We start from the raw sequence: 24,119 nt of genomic DNA, 5'->3' as shown, positions 1-24,119 counted from the left end.
TAAGAGACCCTCATTAGTCCCACAACGGGGAAATTTCACCTCCGCATTTAACCCATCCGTGAAGTGAAACACCACATACACCCTAGTGAATACACACACACACTAGGGGGCAGTGAACACACTTGCCCAGAGCAGTGGGCAGCCCTATCCACAGCGCCCGGGGAGCAGTTGGGGGTTAGGTGTCTTGCTCAAGGACACCTCAGTCATGTGCTGTCAGCTCTGGGGATCGAACCGGCGACCTTCCGGTCACAAGGCTGGATCCCTAACCTCCAGCCCACAACTGCCCCCATGTTACGTCATCGCTGTCGTAAAAAAACTAAAAGAAATAAACAGAGATTTCTTTTTTTTGTATTTGGGTCATTCTACAGAAACGTTCATTTTTGTGTCCCTAGTGTTTACAGATATATTACATATATACTTTTAAAACGTTAGGTTTATAATTTCTTTATATTTGTTAAAATTTGAGCAATTCCGCCTTATTGAGACGTCAATTTAGCAATATTGTTTTTTAAATCAATTATCTAGAATTCCAAGCACCACAGAAGTGCTTGTCCCCACAGTCACGTGTAAAGGGTGAGGGCCGTATTTTGAGGTGAAAAACATGTTTTTCTGCAATTTTATCTACAATAATCTGTACATGACTTTGGAATATGTAAATCAAATGACATAAAGAAAACCAATGCCAAATAAATATTATACAATATATAATGAAAGTTGCTGTCCCAGGGAGTCGTGTCACTGGTGTTGCCTTTCTTATGCCTACCACCAATGAGGATTGGTAACACCAGTGGATGTTTCTGTAGAATGACCCATTTACATTTTTAGACCATTTGAAGTGCTAGCTCCCCTTTACATTCATTTCAAAAAGCAGACCTTCCACTTTTTCTTTGTTATATTACCAGATTTTACCAGATGTTTGAGCATCATCACTATCATCAATACACTGACCAGGTGTATATATCATAAAAAAAATAGATTTAGACTAATTATAGTGAGACTGTGAACAAGAACCACTAGAAAACAGTCATTTCTGCAGAGTAACAAGTAGCTGATTGGATTTCAGCACATTATGCTAGTATAATATTTCAATAGTTAATAATATTTATGATATTTCTACCTATTCTTTATTTTTACTGTATTGTTTCCACTTAAATCGTTTATTTTTGATGGTTTGATGGTTAACGTTAACCAGTATTTGTAGTTTTTTTAAGCCTGTTTTTATGATTTATTGTTATTTTTCTGCAGCAAACATTCCAAACCTGTAAAAAATTTAATATCTTCCTGCACATTGTGTCTTGAAAATGCCCTCACGTATCATGATATTGCATATTTGCCATATGGCTCATCCCTATCATAAAGACAGGGATGTATGCAGACTAACAGTTCAGCGCAACAGGAGGGTTTTGCTCATGTTGGCAGTTCAGCATGTTATATTATACTTTGCGAGTCTGTGATTTTAACTAGAGCCATAAACACTGAAAATGTATTTCTTGGCCAAATTACTTTTTAGTAAATCATGCACTGAGGAGAAAACGAGACAACAAGTCATCATCAGTATCCAGTGTGACACTGGGTTAGCTCATGTGAAGAGGCAGCCTCTGTTGCTCATCAAGTTTGAAACATATTTTATGAATGTGTGGTGAATTTGATCTTATTAATTCTATAGTCGTAACATTATTTTCTATATTGGTTATTAGACTGTGTAGATTCTGGTTGAGTTTATCCTGTGGGCCTCTGACTGAAATATGGTGGAGCTGATTCAGGAGGCAGCTGCACAGGATAGGGCCCCCCCTGAACGTCAACAAGTGCTATATATGGGAGTTAGGCGACTGGGGCCATTTTGGAGAAGAACGTATGTTTATACCAAATTTGGCTGAAGAAGATCCATACATTGAACAAACTGAGGCTATTTTGACAGAAGCCAGATGTCCACACCGGTATAAAACCTGGAGTCGTAAATGTACATGTCAGAGAATTTTGGCTCTTCTCTCCAAGCTGGTTCCCGAAGGCTTGTCTGTGACTTTGACCTCTCAATGCTAATAAACATCTTTATATGCAAGAGACGAGTGTCACCGAAGAGTTTGTTCCTACACCTTTACAGCATCGCAACTAAAGAAACCACAAATGCATGCAGCTATATTTTTGCGCAGCACCTGTGCTACCACCTACATTGCTTTGCAGAAGTGTTGGACCCCCGCAAAAGTCATAAGATAAATCTGAATGTCAAAAAAATTGTGATTTTTTTTGCCCATTTTCTTGTTCAGGTTTGTTGTTTGACGCATGTGTCCTGCAGTTTTGAAAGAGTGCCCCAGATTCTCAGTTCAGTTGAGATCTGCACCGTGACCTGGACATTGTAGACCATTTGTTGCTCAGCCACTCCCGTGTCGCTTTGGCCTTGTGCTTGGAGCCATTGTCCTGCTGAAAGGTGACGTTTCTCCCAACCCTTATTGTCGTTGCAGTGCCTCTCTGTATGTTTTGTGGCATCCGCCTTTCAGTTATAAGTAGATGCCAAGTCCCTGCTGAGGAAAAGCATCCCTACACTGTACATTTACGGCATTTGGCTGACGCTCTTATCCAGAGCAACTTACAGTTTGATCATTTTACACAGGTAGGCCAAGGTGGTGTTAGGAGTCTTGCCCAAGGACTCTTATTGGTATAGTGTAGGGGGCTTACATCAATCCTGGTGGGGGATTGAACCCCAGTCAACAGCGCAGAAGGAAGAGGTGTTATCCACTACACTAACCAACCACTATACTGCTGCCACCCCCATGCTTCACTGAGATGGTCATATGCAAACTCTTGATATTGATGACGGGTACACTTTTCCTCCATTCTCAGCCACTGAGCTCCTCCAGAGTGTTTGCCAGAGTTTTGAGGTTAGCACCTTGTCTAGGCACTGCCTGGGTGGCAGGTTGCAGCTTCTATTTCCTCACAATTTATCCAACACCACTCACTATTGTTGTGTAGCCTTTTCCTGTCTTGTGCATGTCTCTTATTTTATTTCTGATATTCTTTGGTCTTAATTTCTTCAGGTATTCGTTCATGAAGTGCTTGATATTGACATTAGTAGTGATGCACATAATTAAATGCTATTGCTTTGGAGGTGTTTGGTGTTCTCACAGCGGCGGTGATATGCTGGTGTGTTATACATATATCTGAGTTGAGTGGGTACATCACAGAAGGTAAAAGAGAGAGAAAGTTCATCTGACTGTTCCACTGTGCCTCGCTAATGCTCACTGCAGCCGCATGACTGGCTCTAAGTGCCGGGATCGAATTGCTGCTAATTCATCGGCTATTTGAGCTCACTGACCCTGAGGCAGGACGTTAGCTGAGTGTGTTTCCCCTGTGTTGAGACTGTCTGAGGCTTTTCCTGTCTCGACCTTCCTTCTGCTCACCTGCACTCAGGTTCCTCTTTCTGCTGCATCCTCTCTGACTGGAAACACTGCAACATCAGGTAACACCCACACACAGAGCAGTAGCGCTCCTGTCTTACACAGCTCTGAGGCAGTCACAGGGAACATGTAGCTCTGGTATCTTGTGATTAATGTGATGTTAATTGGAGCTGAGACACTTGTTCGCTGTGTCATTGTAATTATGCATGAATTATTCATCTAATGTAAATGAGTGTAATTTTATGGGTAGAATGTGAAAGCATGGGTGGGGGTCCCACTGTTTTACATGTGAGTTGCAGCTGACAGGTCAGTCAAGCACAGCGACACAGCCTTTGTCAACCAACGTTGGTGTTACTTGTCTGCTTTAATAGCTTTTAATGATCTGACTGCATTAAGCGTCACCTTGTGAGTTTTACCTCGAATTTCCTAATTTGGTATTGATTTGCAAAGCAAGTAATAAATAAATAAATGTGAAGATGAAAATTCTACCTAGAGGCTGTAATATCGTCAACTGGGCCACAGTTGGTTTTTGGTCAGTTATTTTTGAAGTGATGCTGCGAGCAACAGTCAATTCCAATGAAATAAATGAAGGCATGAAATTAAAGGAACAGTTTGGTAAAAAAAATCTAATTTACACCATTTTTTTCTTATGCAGTTGATCAGCCAAAACATGTTTAATGTCCAGGTGTTGCTTCTTTAGTTTAGCACTGGAGCTAACATGGGAAGTGAACAGTCACCAAAACCATCGCCACACATGCCGTTCATGCCAGGATCTTCGTATATTTCCTTCAGATGATGTATTTTTACATGTTTAATTCAGAATTGGAGCTACATTATTGTCCGCATAATGTCCCGCTTTCCAGTGCTATTGCACTGTCAGACACTGGGAGACTGAAGCACAGGGACATGCTGTAAAACACAGGTACTTAGTGTTAGTGCAGTTAATGTAAGACCTAATTAACTGTAATACTCAAGGCTTACTGTCCGCAAGAGTCTTAGAAGCTGCATATTGAATAACCTACAAAAACATCAGTGTTGGATTCCATTACTCAAAAACCGAACAAAGAAATATGTGAGTGCTCTGGTACATAACACTGATTTCCTACAGATGAATTCACATGAAGCAATTCACTGGCAATAAACACAAACCAGCAAGAGAGACGTTGAGTTACCTTGCAGAATCTCTGTGTATGCAGTGATCAGTTTTTAGCTTTACATTTATGGCATTTGGCAGACGCTCTTATCCAGAGCGAGGCCAAGGTGGCCAAGGTGATGTTAGGAGTCTTGCCCAAGGACTCTTATTGGTATATTGTAGGGCGCTTGAACCCCAGCCTACAGCGTGGAAGGCAAGGGTGTTAACCACTACACTAACCAACCACAACTACACTATCCAACCAGTTTTCACCTCACAATTACAACGAAGATACCCAGAAGGATATTTTTAAAATCTACAGCTGTACTCAGTCCTTTTTTTTCCCAATGATGCCTCAAAGAAGTGAATCCAAGGTATTCAGTGTTCACTTTTTTCTCAGTCTTCTTTGTGCTTGTGCCATATGTAGCTAGAAGGACAAGGCCGAATATCCCGTCCTTCATGCCTACTGGGCAGTTTCCTTATTAGAAATTTTCTGCCACCTTAAATGATGTACCGGTCACATTCGGGTGCCTGAGGCACTAGTGAGTCATACTGTGTTCTACTGTGTTCGATGTGTTTTGCGCAACCTGATTGAAAACCTGGATGCGGATTGAGCAAATGGAAGTTTTGGGAATGTGTTCACGGAAGCAGTTTTGCATTGTTTATTAGTGCCGTTAGCCCCGTAATGCCCGTGCTAAAATAAAGAATCAATATTTTGACACCCGTCTTGGCTCATTGACTGCAACTGTGGTATAAAATCATGTAAATCTGATTATTATCTTATATTTGCTGAACTATTCTTTAATAACTTATCAAATAAAAGTAAACACTGATAAATCTCTCTGAGAGACGGTGTGAATGTGAGGTACATCTTTCTGGTGTGGAGTGGGTAAGACGGGCCTCTTGAACAGCATTCTTGGAGAGTGTGTTCCGTTCTGGCATTAGCATCTAACTGCTCTTATCTTGATCCCAGTCACCAGCCTTCTTTTATCTGGTCCCATTCTGTTTGAAGCGGCTTTTGTGTGTGGTGACGAGGTGATTGATCACAAACTCAGCCAATAAAAAAAGCTGGTGAATCAACAGCAAGTGTGCCCTGTCCGCTTGATGCTGCGGATGAACCGGAAAATGAGACTGAGTTGGAAAAGTGTGATCAAACAGCATTTTATAGGCTTTGAATACTCAATTAAATTTTTTCAAACGAGTACCCAAGTACTCATTATCAAAATCACCCTTTAGAAACAGTAGTCCAGCTATGGCATGCAAACCCGTCACCTTTCAGTGAAATTTGCTGGTGTTGAATGCTGAAAAGCCATTCATGTGACTTCTGTACATCTGATGAGGTTTTGAAGCCCAAATAAATTGATATTGATTCCAGTCTGTTTGATTGAATGGAAATGTGTGATTTAGGCTGAAATTGACGTAGAGCACATTTATTTCTTTGAACTGTAACTGCTAATAGAGCTAAACGACTGTTTAAATCTCAAATGGCAATCATCGGGGTCCAAGCATCATGCGCTTTATGGAGCAAGTGGTCCTGTGGTTTTTCCAATGGTCTTTCCAGGTCAGCTTGAAAAACCTCCGAGACATGGATTCATTAAGTTATGTAGCATGGTATGGACTTGTTCTCTGACATCTTGGCCAGTACTGAAACAGATCTAATATTTTTCCATTTTTATTATTCCATTTTGTTTGCAAACATATTAAGCTTTAAATGAGCGATTGAGTTGAAGCCCATCTAATAATGTACCTTCGTGCTCATACTACTCAAACGATGCACCATCACATAGGAAGAAATGCACAGCTGACAGCATCACACCACAGTGTGAGTTTGTGCTGTTTCAGGATGTATCTTTTACAGGACTGGATCTGATTTACTATTTTTTTTTCCTTTCTATTAAATCAAATCTGGTATTTTCAGCCGATATTGATCTGATACCAATACCTCATATGAGATGGGTGCCGTCTGTACAATGGTCATCGCAGCACATGTTGCTTCTAAGCCCATCTTTTAGATACACTCTAAATTTTGGGGTATGCACATTGTCTTCAGAGGTAAATGGAAAGATGAAACTGGATATAATGAACCCCATTGTGTTGGGTGCCTTCAAGGGTGCAGTCATACGCTACAAATAATTTCAACAGAGAAAATAAGGATTATTCAGTAATAAAAACTGTCAATAGCAGCACTAGGAAACAGATTCAGTCGTGTTGCGTTCAGCTCATAGCCGGTCGAGGAACATACTTAATTCAGTCCAGCCTAGACGAGCTCTGACTAATAAGAGCAGTCTTCATCTCTTTCATAGAACAGGCTTAGCACTGAAGCTTACAGCACCCCTGCAGTTCACAGCACAATAGCCAGAGAACATTAGGATGCACTGGCAGGTCTCTCTCTCTGTGTGTGTGTGTGTGTGTGTGTGTGTGTGTGCGCACACAGACTGCACTTTGTGCTTGTGTGTATTTACAGGATTTCAGGCCTCCGTTGTGTGTAAGTGTGTGTGGAGACAGGCAAAAGCCAGATGAATCTGATGTTTTCACAGGCCTGATTCAAACACAACTCCCCGAGGAGACAGTCAGCATCCTGCAGGCTAACTCATCTCTTCTACTACCTCTCTCCTTCCCTCTCTCTGTCTCTCTCTCTCTCTTTCTCTGTCTCTATCTCTCTCTCTCTCTCTCTCTCTCTTTCTCTGTCTCTATCTCTCTCTCTCTATCTCTCTATCTCTCTTTCTTCCTTTCTTGCTACTTGTGCAGAAAGTGTGTGTGTGTGTGTCTTTATTCTCTTTCTCAGGTAAATTTGTATTGTCTGTGTGGCCAGATTGTGGGTGTGTAATGATTTGACCGAAGAGTTTTGCTGTAGCTGGGGACTCAAGACTCTGGACTTTTTGTTTTGGGGCCAAAGTGCAATGCTTGTGGTGAGGAAGGGCCAGAAAGACACAACAGTATACAAATAAAAAGAAGATGCATAGATTTACAGTTGGGTTTTAAAGAAAATCTTATACCATATTAATATATAACTATATTTCATTACAGTACCTCATAAGATGCCGTTTTGAAATAAGAATGATAAATGAATCGTTCTGTCAAGTGGTTTAAATTCCATTTTACACATTTTTTAATTTTACTTTAGACTAAAATCCTTTTTTAGTGACTCTATACTATGTCAATTTAATTCAAATGAAAGATTGAAATTGAACATTCACTTGTGTCACTACAAATGCAATAATTATGCCTCCAAAGCTCCCAACACATTATTTGCTAAATGTTCTTTAAATTTTTTTTCAATTTAGAATTATTTTAAATGACAGTCTGGCCCATTGAGGACATAATAATGTTATTTCTCATATATTCATATGTATATATATTCACATATGTGTCTCATATATTAATTCAAGCAACACAGGGTGAACTAGAAAAAAGGCAAATAGAATTGGCCATAAATAAAGTGCTTTTTGCTTCCCTACAAAAAAACATTTTGATGCTGATAAACTTCATATTACTAATATAAATGTCTGTTATTATGCTATTGATCTTTCAAGCCCTGAGCACTAGATCAGGAACCACTGCTCTGCAGTATTCAATGATATACCTGAGTGGATCCAGTTACTGTGTAATGCGGAGCGAGGCAGCAGACGCATGTGCGGAGGTAAGCGACTTTTATTGAGGGCAAATCCGGAATCAGGGTCATAACAGTCCAGGGTCAAAGAGCCAATACGGAGAGAACGTGGGGTAGACATGATATAAACCAGAATCCAACTTAAACACTAACAAGGATTCAAACAACAGTACATACAACTACAAAGACCAAGACATCCAACAAAGATTGATACAATGAAACAGGGCGAGGACAAAGACTGATACAAAGACCAGCGAAAACACAGGGCTTAAATACACACCGGGAAGACGAGGGACAGGTGAAAACATTCAGGGATGGAGTAACCAAACAAGGGGCAGGACTTGAAAACCAAAACAAATGCACATGGAGTAGTGGGAGGAGCCAACCGTGACATAATGGGTGGTGTTTAGGATACAGGACCAATGTTCAACTGGTGTTTAACACATGGGAAAAGTATTTGATTCAGTTTAAATACAGAAGCTTATATTATAATGATGATAAAAGGTTGTATGTTGTACATGGCGTCATAACACTTTTTCTCTTTTGATGCTGATGCCTATTTTGAAACTTTGAATGTCAGTCGATAACGATACCAGTCCGGTATTTCTTCTTTAAAAACTACAAAAACACTCTGATACCCCACAAAAAGAAATACACAGCACACAAGTATTGTGTGAGTATTTAAGCCTTATTACAGGAATGAATCAGATTCATTTCCTTTTTTCCTCCGTTCCCATTGTAGCATTTTCTTCCGATATCATCTCAGTCCAGATAGCTGCATGGTGTCTAATCAGTGTCATCGTTTGCATAGGTTTTATGTTTGCTGTGGTTTTACCACAAATCAACTGGTGCCAAAGTTGGTTCTCACTGAAATACATCATATTTGATACACTTGGTTAAGAAAAGAAAGTTGGTGCTAAAGAAGGAGTGTTGTCTGTTCTATTGGTTTGTTTAGGCTGGCTGTGAATTCATGTGTCTGGTTTGTTTGGTGCTGATTTTAGAGTGTTGACATTTGAAATTTGAACAGTGAGTCATGGATTCAAACGCACTCCCTTTCACTCATCAGCGCTTCTCAGAGCCAAGAGCTGCTATTGATAGCTGTCCATCTGCTGCAGTTCCTTCATCTGAGTCCTTCTTTACTCCAGCTTTAAGCCTTTGTTATTGAGACTAACTGCATTCTGGCTGTCAGTTAAATCACTTTTATATTCCTATAGCCACAGCGCTTTGTTCGTTGAACTCAATAGCCATTTGACCTTAAACTTAGGTGACTTGATGCTTAATCTAGTTCAGAGAAGTTTACAGGATAAAAGCCAGTGTGAAATGGATTTAGTCTTTATAAGACATTGATAACTGGTCCTGGGATTTATAATAGGCATTAGAGGGTGACCGAGAGAAAGAGGTTGCCCATGACATTGAGTTTCTCTCACTCTCTCTTGTGTTGAGGGAGCAGCCTGGTTCTGTGATGGAAGGAGAAGAAACCAGATCATCAGGATGTTCTTCGCTGAAGATCTATTTACTTGCATTGACCAGAAGTCCAGCTATGGACTTGCATTGACCAGAAGTCCAGCTATGGACTTGCATTGACCAGAAGTCCAGCTATGGCAGAGCTAAGAATAGAATTCTGGTGTTCTGTTGATCTCATTCTCTCTCTCTCTCTCGCTCTCTCTCTCTCTCTCTCTCTCTCTCACAGACATGTGGAGGAGTGTGCGAGCCTCAGCAGGCGTTTCCGAACGGATGCTGCAGAAGCTCAGAGGCAGGGTGGAGTTCACCCTCCTGCTGACCCTCAAACAGGACAAATTCAACTCTGGGGTGATGCTGTCGATCCATCATGGAGAGCAGAGGTACACACAGCACTGAAATGAGACAGTATAGTGAATACAGGTTGAAGTAAGAACGGTCTTGTTATTTTTTTAACTGATTCTAGTTCTGGTTTGGTCTAATTTGGTTTGACAGAACAGACTGTTCCTAGAATTAATGGTTTGGCAAAAAATCCAATTGGTAAAATCTTCCACTTTTCCATTTTAGGTGTCCTTGTACATGGTTTAGGACACATTGTGACTTACTATGAATATATATATATATATATATATATATATATATATATATATATATATATATATACCCACTGCTCAAAAAAATAAAGCACTCAGATAATTGAACACTCAAATAACACATCCTAGATCTGAATGAATGAAATATTCTTATTGAATACTTTGTTCTGTACAAAGTTGAATGTGCTGACAAGAAAATCACACAAAAATCATCAATGGAAATCAAATTTATTAACCAATGGAGGCCTGGATTTGGAGTCACACACAAAATTAAAGTGGAAAAACACACGACAGGCTGATCCAACTTTGATGTAATGTCCTTAAAACAAGTCAAAATGAGGCTCAGTGTTGTGTGTGGCCTCCACGTGCCTGTATGACCTCCCTACAACGCATGGGGATGCTCCTGATGAGGTGGCAGATGATCTCCTGAGGGATCTCCTCCCAGACCTGGACTAAAGCATCCGCCAACTCCTGGACAGTCTGTGGTGCAACGTGGCGTTGGTGGATGGAGCGAGACATGATGTCCCAGATGTGCTCAATCGGATTCAGGTCTGGGGAACGGGCGGGCCGGTCCATAGCTTCAATGCCTTCGTCTTGCAGGAACTGCTGACACACTCCACCCACATGAGGTCTAGCATTGTCCTGCATTAGTAGGAACCCAGGGCCAACCGCTCCAGTATATGGTCTCACAAGGGGTCCGAGGATCTCATCTCGGTACCTAATGGCAGTCAGGCTACCTCTGGCGAGCACATGGAGGGCTGAGCGCCCCTCCAAAGAAATGCCACCCCACACCATTACTGACCCACTGCCAAACCGGTCATGCTGAAGGATGTTGCAGGCAGCAGATCGCTCTCCACGGCGTCTCCAGACTCTGTCACGTCTGTCACATGTGCTCAGTGTGAACCTGCTTTCATCTGTGAAGATCACAGGGCGCCAGTGGTGAATTTGACAATCCTGGTGTTCTCTGGCAAATGCCAAGCGTCCTGCACGGTGTTGGGCTGTGAGCACAACCCCCATCTGTGGACGTCGGGCCCTCATACCATCCTCATGGAGTCGGTTTCTGACCGTTTGTGCAGACACATGCACATTGGTGGCCTGCTGGAGGTCATTCTGCAGGGCTCTGGCAGTGCTCCTCCTGTTCCTCCTTGCACAAAGGCGGAGGTAGCGGTCCTGCTGCTGGGTTGTTGCCCTCCTACGGCTTCCTCCACGTCTCCTGGTGTACTGGCCTGTCTCCTGGTAGCGCCTCCAGCCTCTGGACACTACGCTGACAGACACAGCAAACCTTCTTGCCACAGCTCACATTGATGTGCCATCCTGGATGAGCTGCACTACCTGAGCCACTTGTGTGGGTTGTAGAGTCCGTCTCCTGCTACCACGAGTGTGAAAGACCACCAACATTCAAAAGTGACCAAAACATCAGCCAGAAAGCAGAAAGGTACTGAGAAGTGGTCTGTGGTCCAACCTGCAGAACCACTCCTTTATTGAGTGTGTCTTGCTAATCGCCAATAATTTCCACCTGTTGTCTGTTCCATTTGAACAACAGCTGTGAAACTGATTGTCAGTCAGTGTTGCTTCCTAAGTGGACAGTTTGATTTCACAGAAGTTTGATTTACTTGGAGTTATATTGTTGTTTAAGTGTTCCCTTTATTTTTTTGAGCAGTGTATATAGTCTGATTTCTTACTGAGTTCACAGTAAGTCACACTGTGTCGTAGACCATATTCACATTTGCTCAACTTTAATAGAGACCTGGGTTCGTGGTTTAAGCAAGTCGAGAAAATTTTAGGGACTGTATTTACAGAAAAGATTTGTGTGACTGACTTTTGTTCGTGATGTTTATTAACAGTGTTAGCTCTTAGCTCCAGCACTAAATGAAAGAAGCTAAATTTGGATCTACTTAGTCTGGAGGGAGTGGAAAATTGGGTACATTTGACTTTTTGTGAAACCATTCCTTTGAAGACCTATTTGTTCATGAAACAGAAATAAACCCAAGAAACCCATAAGAATTATTGGGTGTTGTTCCTTGTAAAAACTATGGTTCTGTCCAGTTCTAGGGTTTTTTTTGTAATCATCTTAAATCCACGTTTATCTGAAGGTTCTTCAACACTAACGTTTTTTGCCGTGATAATCTCTAGCATATCATCAGCATAATGTCAACAGCTGGCATCCCCTGAATAGATCGCTGAGATGAGGCATAAGCCACAGCATATTAATTATGAGCTAAAGTTCAAGCTGCATTGTTATAAGCCAAGTGTCATTGTTTCCACACACAACAACACGTTTGGTGCACTCAGAAGCACAATCCTGAAAGCTGAATGTTTATGAGCGCTGCCAGGATCATACATTGGAATTTTCATCCAAATTATATGGAAAAAAAAGGCCATGAATGACAAGCTCTTCATTTACTTTTGCTTCTTACCTTTCTTAATCCTAAAGAGAAGAAAGAGATAATCCGTAAGGGTGTTCTGTGAAATTCCATCAGGGCATTGAAATGTTGTTGACGTTTATTATTTTTTTTTTTTTGGGGGGGGGGGTGTTAGGTGTCCCTGACTTGTCACTCCTTCATCTTTAGAATACGTGCTGATGCATGGGCCACCCTGCTGATGGCGTATGTGTAATGGCCACTGAGTGTCCGGTGACATTTCTTAAACACATACTGTATTGATTACGTCTCCCCTTTAAGGTCAACATGCTCACAACACAGGGGGCTTACGGATCAGTGCTTTTCTCACCAACACACACGTATTAGAGCTTAAACATCTATCCAAACCTGACTTGACTTGACTGCTCACATCCAGTCCAGAAGTAATTTGCAATAAATGTGTCAGGCTTGGGTTGGGTTCGAATTTTATGTTGGGTTCTCACGGCCTGCGTCCTACTTATTTTTAGTCTACGCTCTCCCCTGCTTTAGTTTTTCACCTGACTTTAATCTTCTACCCTACCTTCTTTACCTTAAATCTTAGACTGGCTTTTAATGTGGCGCGATGGATTCACCCAGTCCTGAGTTTAGCCCTGAGATCACCAGTTCAATGCTTGTGAGAAAGTGGATGAGTAAAAGTGTTGGGCTGTGTAACGGGCATTAAGTAAGTAAGTGGATTTGGAAAGTATTTGGAAAATGATGACACTATTTGAACATTGTGACATGTCAAATTTCTATTCCATATTAAAATGACCAAATAAACACTTTATATCACAAAAACAACAGCGGCTCAGCGAAGGTGAAGAGCTACGCACCACAGAACGTTTGATTTGATTTTGGCTTTAATGTTTGGCCTGCTAACTGAGCTACAGTTAGCTGCTGTTAGTCCCAAACTATGCCCATCATTTCAGCTTTCTGTTGCTCTAACTCCAGTCACTTGACTCTATCAGTTATTAGTTGTGGTGCTGTTTGGGTTGCTGGCCTATTCGCCAAGCTGACATTAAGTTAGCCAATCACCACCGCCAATCTGAACAGATTTAAGACCCTTCGGCGCCAATTACTCGACTCCATCAGACTTGAATCATTGTCATTGGGGCTTTAGCCAGTATTAAACCCGTTCTGTGGTGAGCAGAGCTGTTCTCATACTAGACTAACTCTAACCAGCTCCTCTCTGCTATTTAGCAGCACTATTTATCATTTAGCAATTATTAGATAGACGGTTTGACATTTATTGAGTAATGGCTTGGAAATCGGGCAACTTCTTCTTTTGGCTGCTCCCTTTAGGGGTCGCCACAGCGGATCATCTGCCTCCATCTTGCCCTATCCACTGCCTCCTCTACTTTCACACCAACCATCTCCATGTCCACCTTCACTACATCCATAAACCTTCTCTGAGGTCTACCTCTTCTCCTTCTGCCCGGCAGCTCCATCTCCAACATTCTTTGCCCAATATATCCACTATTCCTCCTCAACACATGTCCAAACCATCTCAACCTGGCCTCTCTGGCTTTATCTCCAAACTGCTCCACCTTCACCGTCCCTCTGATCTGCTCATTTCTAATCTTGTCCATCGTTGTCACTCCCAACGAAAATCTCAGCATCTTCATCTCCGCCACCTCCAGCTCAGCCTCCTGTCTTTTAGACAGAGCCACAGTCTCCAAACCAGACATCATAGCAGGACGCACTGCTGTCTTGTAGACCTTCCCTTTCACTCCTTCTGTCACACATCAGCCCTGACACCCGTCTCCACCCACTCCATCCTGCCTGCACCCTCTTCTTCACCTCTTTTCTGCACTGTCCATTGCTCTAGATGGTTGACCCAAGATATTTGAAGTCATCCACCTTTACGACCTCTACTCCTTGCATCTTCACCTTTCCACCTGCCTCCCTCTCATTCACACACATGTATTCCGTCTTGTCTCTACTGACCTTCATTCCTCTCCTCTCCAGTGCAAACCACCACCTCTCCAGATTCTCTTCCACCTGCTCTCTACTCTCACCACAGATTACAATGTCATCTGCAAACATCATGGTCCATGGAGCCTCCTGCCTGACCCCATCTGTCAACCTTTCCATCACCATTGCAAACAAGAAGGGGCTCAAAGCTGATCCCTGATGTAACCCCACCTTCACCTTGAAACCATTTGTCACTCCAACTGCACACCTCACCACTGTCTCACTATCCTCATACATGTCCTGCACCACCCTAACATACTTTTCAGCTACACCTGACTTCCTCATACAGTACCACAGTTCCTCTCTTGGCACCCTATCATCTGCCTTCTCTAGATCCACAAAGACACAATGCAGCTCCTTCTGACCTTCTCTGTGCTTCTCTACCAACACTCTCAATGCAAAAACTGCATCTGTGGTGCTCTTTCTGGGCATGAAACCAAACTGCTGCTCACTGATCTGGACCTCTCGCCTTCGCCTTGCTTCAACAACTCTTTCCCATACCTTCATAGTGTGGCTCATCAACTTTATACCTCTGTAGTTACTGCAGCTCTGCACATCACCCTTGTTCTTAAAAATGGGGACCAGTACACTGCTTCTCCACTCATCAGGCATCCTCTCACTCTCCAGGGTTTTGTTAAACAACCTGGTTAAAAAGTCCACTGCCTTCTCTCCTAAACATCTCCATACCTCCACACGTATGTCATCTGGACCAACTGCTCGGGCAACGCGTTCACTTATTTTGTGACCATGTAAGCAAACTAAATCTTTTAATTATTTTAAAACATTACGGGATGAAACAGCACAAAAGAGACATAAATACTTTTACTTAATTTATGGCACTTTTACTACCACCTGTCACTATATGGTATAATTTAATTTATGCTATCCTGTCCAATATTGTTAGCAAGCAAGCAAAATTTATTTATACAGCGCTTTTTACAACAGATGTTGTCACAAAGCAGCTTTACAGGACAATCAGTGTTACAGAAAGGAAAGAAAAGAAAAGAAAATCCAGGTCCGAGCCCCCATGAGCGTCGCCAGCGGCGACGGTGGCAAGGAAAAACTCCCTAAAGAGGAAGAAACCTTGAGAGGAACCAAGACTCAGAAGGGGAACCCGTCCTCCTCTGGTCGACTCCAGACAGCAAACGTTATTAGTATGAAGTTTTATAGAACAAAGTGGGAAAAAGAAAAGCAGCGATTAACTTGATTAGTTTATGATTATGCAGCAGCATCTGAGGCTGAGGACTGCACAGCGCTGTAAAGCAAGAAGCTCAGTGGTGGTCAAGCCGGTCCAGAAGGCTGGTGAGCAGCGGCACCAATCAAGGCAGAAGAGGCAACAGCATCAGACGCACAAGATGGGCAGCTATTCAGCTCAGCAAAGGAAGGAAAGAAAGACGCGGTCAGTTCTGTAGAGAGTGACTGACCACAGATTACAGTATAACAGAGCAGCAGAGACTCCAGCAGGTCTAGATCTGACAGGGAGACTAATCACCAAAGGCTCCACTATACAAGTGAGTTTTTAGCCTAGACTTAAAGACTGAGGCTGAGTCTGAGTCCCGAACATTAACAGGAAGATTATTCCAGAGCTGGGGGGCTTTGTATGAGAACGCTCTCCCCCCTAAGGGAGCTTTATTAGTTCTAGGTACCAGTAGTGAGCAGCACCAAGTATTTTGGTGCTTTGGGTGATGGTGAGTTGGCTTGGTTCAGTTTCAGACAGAGTTTTATTGAGCTCTGGTCAGTCTCGGACTCAAATTTGGATCACATAGGTTGAAATGGGTCAGATTCAGACAAAATCCTTGGGATCAGGTTCGGACTCAAACGTTGATGGTGTAACTCAGGTCAGGTCAGACTTAGAGCGAAACTTTTCTAACACGTAGATTTTATTTTTATGATTACATTTGCAAATGAAGCAAAAGTTGAACAGATGATTAGCCAACTATTCATGCTGGTTGTGAGTTTGATGGATAATCTGATTATGATGGGTAATTTTATCCAAGATGGATAGCCAGATCAAAAAATTGTGTACTTAAATAATCAGATGCCAACGGTCAGATTGGGTGGTAGACGGTTTAACATATAGCTGAAGTTTTTTGTAGATGGCACATGTAATTGATTTGCACATAGATGATTAATAAATAGTAAGACAGCAAGAGATTCCACATTCTCTGTGTTAATGATGAGCTCCATCCATGAGTGAGTGAAAAACTGCTCAGCTCTGGAAATGCAATCACAAACGTGAAGCTGGAACTGATTGATGTGTCTGTGGTGAAGGCAGTTGCGAGGAAACACCCAGAGCAATGTTAATTGCTTTTGCCCCCTGCCCTTTCTATCCCATCTCATTGTGTTACTCATAGCTCATTTACAGGGATGTAAAACTTGGTAGAGTAAGGTCCATGATGAAAGCATTGCTGCTGATCTCTAAATGTTCTGGTCCAGAACGTTTATGACATACCTTGCCGGCAAGAATGACTATTCATAGAGCCAAATTCACTTTTAGTCTTTTGACTTATTTCCATTATTAGTGCCAGTAATTTCTTATTTATGGCACAGATGAGATCATCATTAACACTACTTTGGATGCACCTTAAAACCCAGTTGTGTAATACAAGTGCACCCGTGGGCTGAATGTGGTATATTCATTAAACATATTTGGGGTGCAACAATGTAAATTTGATACAGATTGCCGTTTTGATTTTCATTTGTTTTGTTTGTCATCAGTAGTTAAAAAATAATAAAAGCAAAAGTGCAATATGTATATTAAATGTTGCACATAGGCATTTGGCAAATGTTATTATGGCTCACAATAAAAGTAAACAAAAAAATGTATAGACTGCAAGACTACATGTCAGAATTAAACAAACTGAGCTTTACCAGTTCATTTACAGTCAGATCGTGTGCTTATATAAAGTTTGGCTCTTTCCTTTGGGGTTGACGTGCATGAGAGTTGATTTTCTAATATGGCTCAATCATTTCCAGCATATCCAGAACTCTCTACAGCTGAGCAGCTATCAGAAGCTATAAGCATCCCTGCAAGTTCTTTATCAGCACACAGAAGCTGCTTGACGCTGTTTCATCTGCTCACATTTGGGTGATGTCTTCACACATGAGTTAACAGGGTTTGGATGTAACGGAATATCGGTGTTGGAAATACATATTCAGAATACAGAAATGAACTGTTGGTATTCAGTCCAAGTTATGTTTTGTTTTCTATTTTAATATCAGTGTCATGCAGCAAACATGGTCCTTTTTAAAGAGGATCTCAATTAACAGCCACTTTACAAACACTAAAGCCTGAGTAGACTGATAAATCAAATGATGAGTTATTAGTCTCAGTGTTAATGAGCTTTTCTGAGGGATGAACAAACTAACATGTAATGTATTAACAATTAACAGAATAATAACACAAATAAAACTGACAATGAGTGAGGAACAGTGTAAATTAAGAAATTCTGTAAAAAAACTGGCAAATAAGTTAACATGAAATCTAAATTTATTCGATTCACAAATTTATTTGATATCGTATCAAAAAATATACACTCACCAGCCACTTTATTAGGTACGGTTGCTTGTTAACACAAATAGCTAATCAGCCAATCACACGACCACAGCTCACTGCATTTAGACGTGTAGAGGTGGTCAAGACGACTTGCTGAAGTGCAGACCGAGCATCAGAACGGGGAAGAAAGGGGATTTAAGGGGCTTTGAACGTGGCGTGGTTGTTGGAGCCAGACGGGCTGGTCTGAGTATTTCAGAAACTGCTGATCTACTGGGATTTTCACACACAACCATCTCTAGGGTTTACAGAGAACGGTCCGAAAAAGAGGAAACATCCAGTGAGCGGTCAGTTGTGTGGATGAAAAAGCCTTGTTGGTGTGAGAGGTCAGAGGAGAATGGGCAGACTGGTTCCAGATGATAGAAAGGCAACAGGAACTCAAATAACCAACCAGAATCTCTGAGGAACGTTTCCAACACCTTGTTGAAAGTCTGACAAGAAGAATTAAGACAGTTCTGAAGGAAAAAGGGGGTCCAGCCTTTTAACTAGGTTGTACTAGGTGTACCTAATAAAGTGGCCGGCGAGTGTAGATGTGCAATATGTGATGTTTAACCATTCTTAATATATAAATAAAACATGTGTATATCAAAGCAAATCACGTTTATTGTCACATCTTTTTTCTGTCAGAGGCTATATAAAAAGTGTTTGCCCTGCATATATTTATGATAATGTACACTAATGTCCATAAATATTTGGATGTTGACAAAGTTATTGTTATTTTAACTGTCTACCACAGCATATCGGATGGGCTCAAACTTTAGACGCTCAGCTTTAATTTTAGGGTATTTACGTCCAGATTGAGTGTAGGAATTACAGCCACCCATTTTTGGTAGCCATCCATTTTTGGGGGCTCAGAAGTAAGAAGAAAAACGAGCATCATCATTTGAATACTTTGTTTCAAATCCCCATGCAAATCCTTTGTAGTTAGTGACTGCCTGGAAGCCGTAGACATCACTAGACACTGGGTTTCTTTCCTGGCGATGCTCTGCCAGGCCTTTCCTGCAACTGTCTTCAGATCTTGGAGCGATGCACCTTCACCTCTGCCCTAAGTAAGCAAATGACATGCTCGGCTGGACTGAGGCAGGTGAATTGGCCATTGCAAACATTCCACTTTTTACCTTTAAAAAAGTCTTGGGTTGCTTTCACAGTATACTTTGTGTCATTGTCCATCTGTGCACTGTGAAGCACTGTCCAGTGAGTTTTAAAGCATTTGGTTAAATCTGGTGGGTAGTGCTGTCGCCTCACAGCAAGGAGGGCCTGGGTTCGATTCCCCGACCGGGTGACCGGGGTCCTCTCTGTGTGGAGTTTGCATGTTCTCCCTGTGTCTGTGTGGGTTTCCTCCGGGTTCTCCGGTTTCCTCCCACAGTCCAAAGACATGCAGTCAGGCTGATTGGACGTGCTAACTTGCCCCTAGGTGTGAGTGACTGTCTGTGTCTGTTTGTCTGCCCTGCGATGGACTGGTGACCTGTCCAGGGTGTATCCTGCCTTCCGCCCGAAGACTGCTGGGATAGGCTCCAGCACCCCCCCCGCGACCCTGACGGAGAAGCGGCTTAGAAAATGGATGGATGGATGGTTAAATCTGACCAAATAATATAGTCCTACACAGTTCAGAAATCATCTTGCAGCTTTTGTCAGCAGTCACAATATCAGTAACTACAAGAGAATCAGTTTCACTGGCAGCCTTACATGCCCATTGCGTAACACTACCTCCACCATGCATGACAGACAGTGTGATATGCTTTGGATCCTGAGCAGCTCCTTCCCAGCCTATCTAGTACAAGTTGACCCTTGTCTTTTCTGTCTTGTCTCCATAAGATGTTTCATAACTGTACAGGTAAGTTGAAAACAACAAAAAAAAGATCAGTATTTGTAAGGAATTTTTTCTTTTAATTCTATAATCTCAGTGAAAGGTTAGATTTCTCTCACATTTTCAATGCAAAGACATCCTTTATAGAGATAAACTGCAAAATGTTTCTTGCTCATCCTTACCAAGTGTGCCAATAATTTGAACTCTTTATGACTCAGCCGCTTCTGTAATGCTTTGCCAGTCAGTGTTGTCATCGGCCTGATCCTGCTGTTTGAACCACATGAGTCTGGCAAGCTTTTCGTTTGTATTTCTGTAATAATGCAGCAGAGCTGAACTGAACTGAATTTGCAGGTATTTGGAGCTGGAGAGCAGCGGGCAGCGCAGTGAGGTCCGGCTGCACTACTGGACAGCAGAGAGGCGCACCCACTCTGAAGTGTTTCCCTACAGCCTGGCAGACGGCCGCTGGCATAGAGTGGCCCTGTCACTTAGTGCCTCACAGCTGGTGCTGTACGTGGACTGTAGCCGGTGAGAAAGACCTTTAGACTACAGCATTTTTCAGTGCAGCTCAGATCATTTTGTCCATTCCGAGAACGTTGGTTCTCATATCAGAGAACACAAATGACCACATTTAAGCACACACAGTACGTAATGCTTCATGTGTTTAGAATCTACGAGAGGCTTGTGGAAACGCCGTCTATGGACGTTCCTGCCGGGACAACTGTGTGGTTAGGACAAAGAAATAATGCTCATGGATTCTTCAAGGTTAGTAGGTCTTTGAACGTTGCACTGATATGTTATTGTTACGTCTCATGTTCATACATGATGGCTGTGGCTGAACACGGCTATCCTTTCAGAGGAACCTCTGTTCTGCTCATCAGGGGCTGTAATTGAGTCAAACTGACGGTGATAATGAATGAAGAAAATTCTGCCAGAGCTGTGGTGAATAGTTATTAGTTTGATTCATCTGCCTGTACGTTTCATTCTTGTTCTCTCTCTTTCTCTTTAGGGCGTGATGCAGGATGTTCAGTTGCTGCTAATGCCTCAGGGGTACATTTCTCAATGTCCAGACCTCAACCGTAGTGAGTGCCATTCATCAGCCAAGAACACGCTCATATATCAGACATCTTATTAATGTTGGATTAAAGTGTCTCCTAGACGGTTATGAATTAAAATGAATACGAATTCGTTCTAAATGTTCATTAAGCGATCCTCTCGGTGATTTTCTTTCCATTTCAGCTTGTCCCACTTGCAATGATTTTCACGGTCTGGTGCAGAAGATCATGGAACTTCAGGATATTTTGGCCAAAACGTCTGGAAAGGTAACAGTTTATGTTGTACTGAGCACTGAAGGGAAGGCATGTGAGACTGTAAGCTGTGTATGGCATTATGGCATTATGGCAAACTTAACAGATTTTATTGTTTTGTTGTACTTGTTAAACTCAAGGTTGCAGATATGTTGCAAACACAGCAAACAGAAGGTGAATCTAGTGCATTTAATGCATGTAAATAAAAGAAAGCCCATTTATTGAGACACATTGCGAGTCTCACAGAAAGGTTTTAACTCCTGACTGGTCACATGTTTAGACAGCAATGGTAAAGTAGTGTTTGTTTACTTGCTGTTTGTTAATAAAGTGCAGCAACCAGTCGTGTTTGTTTATATGAGCTTGAGCTGTTTATGTTATTGGACGCTAGTCATTGGCCTTGTTGGCCAATTATCAGCTTTAGACTTAATATATGCGCATACAGTGAACAAAATCAATTCGGGTATTAATCAGAATTATTTATACTGCAATTAATCTTCAGCTAATACTTCAGAGCTGTGACAGGCTTAACTGTAATTACAATTTGTAATTTCATTTTTATGTATAATTTTACCTATTATGACCGAAATCGTTAGAAGTGTAATTTTAGACAATTCATGCAAAAGCTTTATCATCAAATCTGTGATCTTGTTTCTTTCCATGCTGTCATAAACTCCCCTCCTCTCTTCTCCTCTCCCATCCTCTCCTCACCTTTCCTCTCCTCCTTACCTCTCCTCTTCACCCTCTCCTCTACCTCTCTCTTTACCTTGCTTCTTCACTCTTCTCTTCTCACCTCTTTTTTTCCTTCCGTCCCCTCTCCTCACCTCTCACCACCTCTCCTCTCTTCTCTCCCTACGTCTCTCTTTACCTCTCCTCTTCACCCTCTCCTCTCCTCTCTTCACTTCTATCCCTCTCTACTCTCCTCTCCTCTTCTCTGTGTGTGTGCTGGCTATAGCTTGCGAGAGCGGAGGAGAGGATGAGGGCTCTAGATGGCTGTTATTGTGAGAGGACCTGCTCTCTGAATGGAGAGATCTATAGAGACGAGGAGGTCTGGATAGATGGGTGCAAGAACTGCACGTGTTTGGTAAGATTTTCTTGAGTTCTGTGTAGAATCCGTAACTGCTGTGTGCTAAGAAACGTTTTAGGCCAGCAAGCTAAATGAGACAGGAGCGTCATTGGTGCACTTAACACACAGCTCTGCTGTGCCTTGTTTGAGCTAACGGAGGTGTGTTTGGTTCCCCTTTGTCTTATAGAATGGGACTGTTGAATGTGAGAGCATCTTCTGCCCGGCACCTCAGTGCCCTCCGAACACTGCACCAGCCTACATCCCTGGAGCCTGCTGTAAAGAGTGCCAGTGTGAGTAAACGCTCACACACAGACACATGCATGCTAACTTTTTGCTCATCCAGCAAATAGTTTGTTGGTTATCCAGAACGAGAGCGCAGGAGATGATACATATATGTGTCTGTATTAAAAATAGCAGTGCAGTATATGTACAATAAATCGGGTGTTTTAAAAATATTTGACAGTGCAATTTAAATATTTAAATGCATACAGTACACTGACATAGTAGTGTAAATACAGATTAATAATATGCAATACTGTTGATTTTTTAATATACACGTGCCAAAAATATATGTAAATATGTTTGATTTGCATATGGGTTTTGTCAGTTATATGTGTATATTGTTATCTGTCGGCATCTAAAATACTCAGAAGGGAAAAAAGCAGACCATTTATCATGACGTCACTGTGTATATGAAGCTTAACATTTCTGCACCCGCAACTTAAAACACCTTCCCGCGTTCCTGGCACTGAACGACAGCATTTTTTGATAATCTGTAGCATTGAAGTAGTTCAGTCAGCACCATAAAGGTTTTGAATTCCCATCCTTGCCCTATGGATCCTGTTGAACACTCGTCTCTGTATTTTGTTCAGAAATTCTACTTTTCATTCTTGTAGTGAAGTGGAAGCTCATACTAGATCAAGTACCTTTGGTCTTGGTAACAATGTATAATAAAGCTTTATAATAAAGATTTACAGATTGTGCTTGGACATTGGTCAGACTGCCTGACTTAGCCAACCCCCATGTGAATGTGAATATATTTTTAATAAATGTTTTATATCTAGTTAGCTTAGTCCTTAGTACTTTCTGAGTTTCTGAGTCCCCCAGCCTCTTTGTGTTTCTCTGTATTCTGCATAATCTGTCTAATCAAAACCCAAGGCCAGTCACAAACCTTGTTTTAAAAACAGTCGGACGGTACCCTCGTGTTACAAGGCTATCCTGGCAACAAATGGGAATGCCCCCACAACCCCAGCCGCCCACTCATGCAAATACGGACACACACACACACACACACAAATTCACTTGTATCATAAATAATTCAAGGCTGATTGCGAGCTGAGCAGTGGCATGTTTCAGTAAGCAGGGCTAATGGCTGTTTGACTAATGACTAAATCTGTTATTTAACTGGAGTGCTAACTAATCTAGTATGCTGATCAGATGTTTCTGTCTCTGCCTGAATCTCTCTCTCTCTCTCTTTTTCTCTCGCTCGCTCACTCTCTCCCTAGCGGTGTGTCTTTTCAGGGGGAGGGTTTATGTGGAAGGTGATCGTAAGAGCGTGCGTGACTCTACAGGGACCTGCCTGCTTTTTGAGTGCAGGGTAAGCAGAAGGCAATTGAAGTGATTGTGTCATATCACATTGAGTTGGGAGGATTTACCTCAGGGTCCTGATTTGAGAGGAGTGTTTTAAACAGTATAACATCACAGTGACTATCTGTTGTTGCGTCATTTTTCAGCCACCCTATAATCCAGTCGTCATCACTTAGTTTCCTGCTGTTGTCCAGATATTATTTGGGAGGTGGATAGCAGTGAGCACTGGGGTCAGAAAGTACCTGAA

At 42.0% G+C, this 24,119-nt stretch overlaps 1 protein-coding gene across 1 annotated transcript in view; it reads left to right on the top strand.

Moving 5' to 3' along the window:
- The window catches only part of nell2b (neural EGFL like 2b), a 97,969-nt gene that overhangs the window by 4,136 nt on the left and 69,714 nt on the right, over window positions 1–24,119 (top strand). Inside the window, exons 3-10 of the mRNA XM_017717815.2 lie at window positions 9,825–9,975; window positions 20,270–20,443; window positions 20,584–20,680; window positions 20,925–20,997; window positions 21,155–21,237; window positions 22,175–22,303; window positions 22,473–22,575; window positions 23,791–23,882. Of these exons, the coding sequence (XP_017573304.1) occupies window positions 9,825–9,975; window positions 20,270–20,443; window positions 20,584–20,680; window positions 20,925–20,997; window positions 21,155–21,237; window positions 22,175–22,303; window positions 22,473–22,575; window positions 23,791–23,882 (902 nt within the window). The remainder of the gene's footprint in view (window positions 1–9,824; window positions 9,976–20,269; window positions 20,444–20,583; window positions 20,681–20,924; window positions 20,998–21,154; window positions 21,238–22,174; window positions 22,304–22,472; window positions 22,576–23,790; window positions 23,883–24,119) is intronic.

The sequence above is a fragment of the Pygocentrus nattereri genome, chromosome 11, assembly GCF_015220715.1.
Source record: "Pygocentrus nattereri isolate fPygNat1 chromosome 11, fPygNat1.pri, whole genome shotgun sequence".
NCBI classification, from domain to species: domain Eukaryota; kingdom Metazoa; phylum Chordata; class Actinopteri; order Characiformes; family Serrasalmidae; genus Pygocentrus; species Pygocentrus nattereri.
Note: the sequence above shows the minus strand (reverse complement) of the source record. Positions and strands in the feature narration are given on the sequence as shown.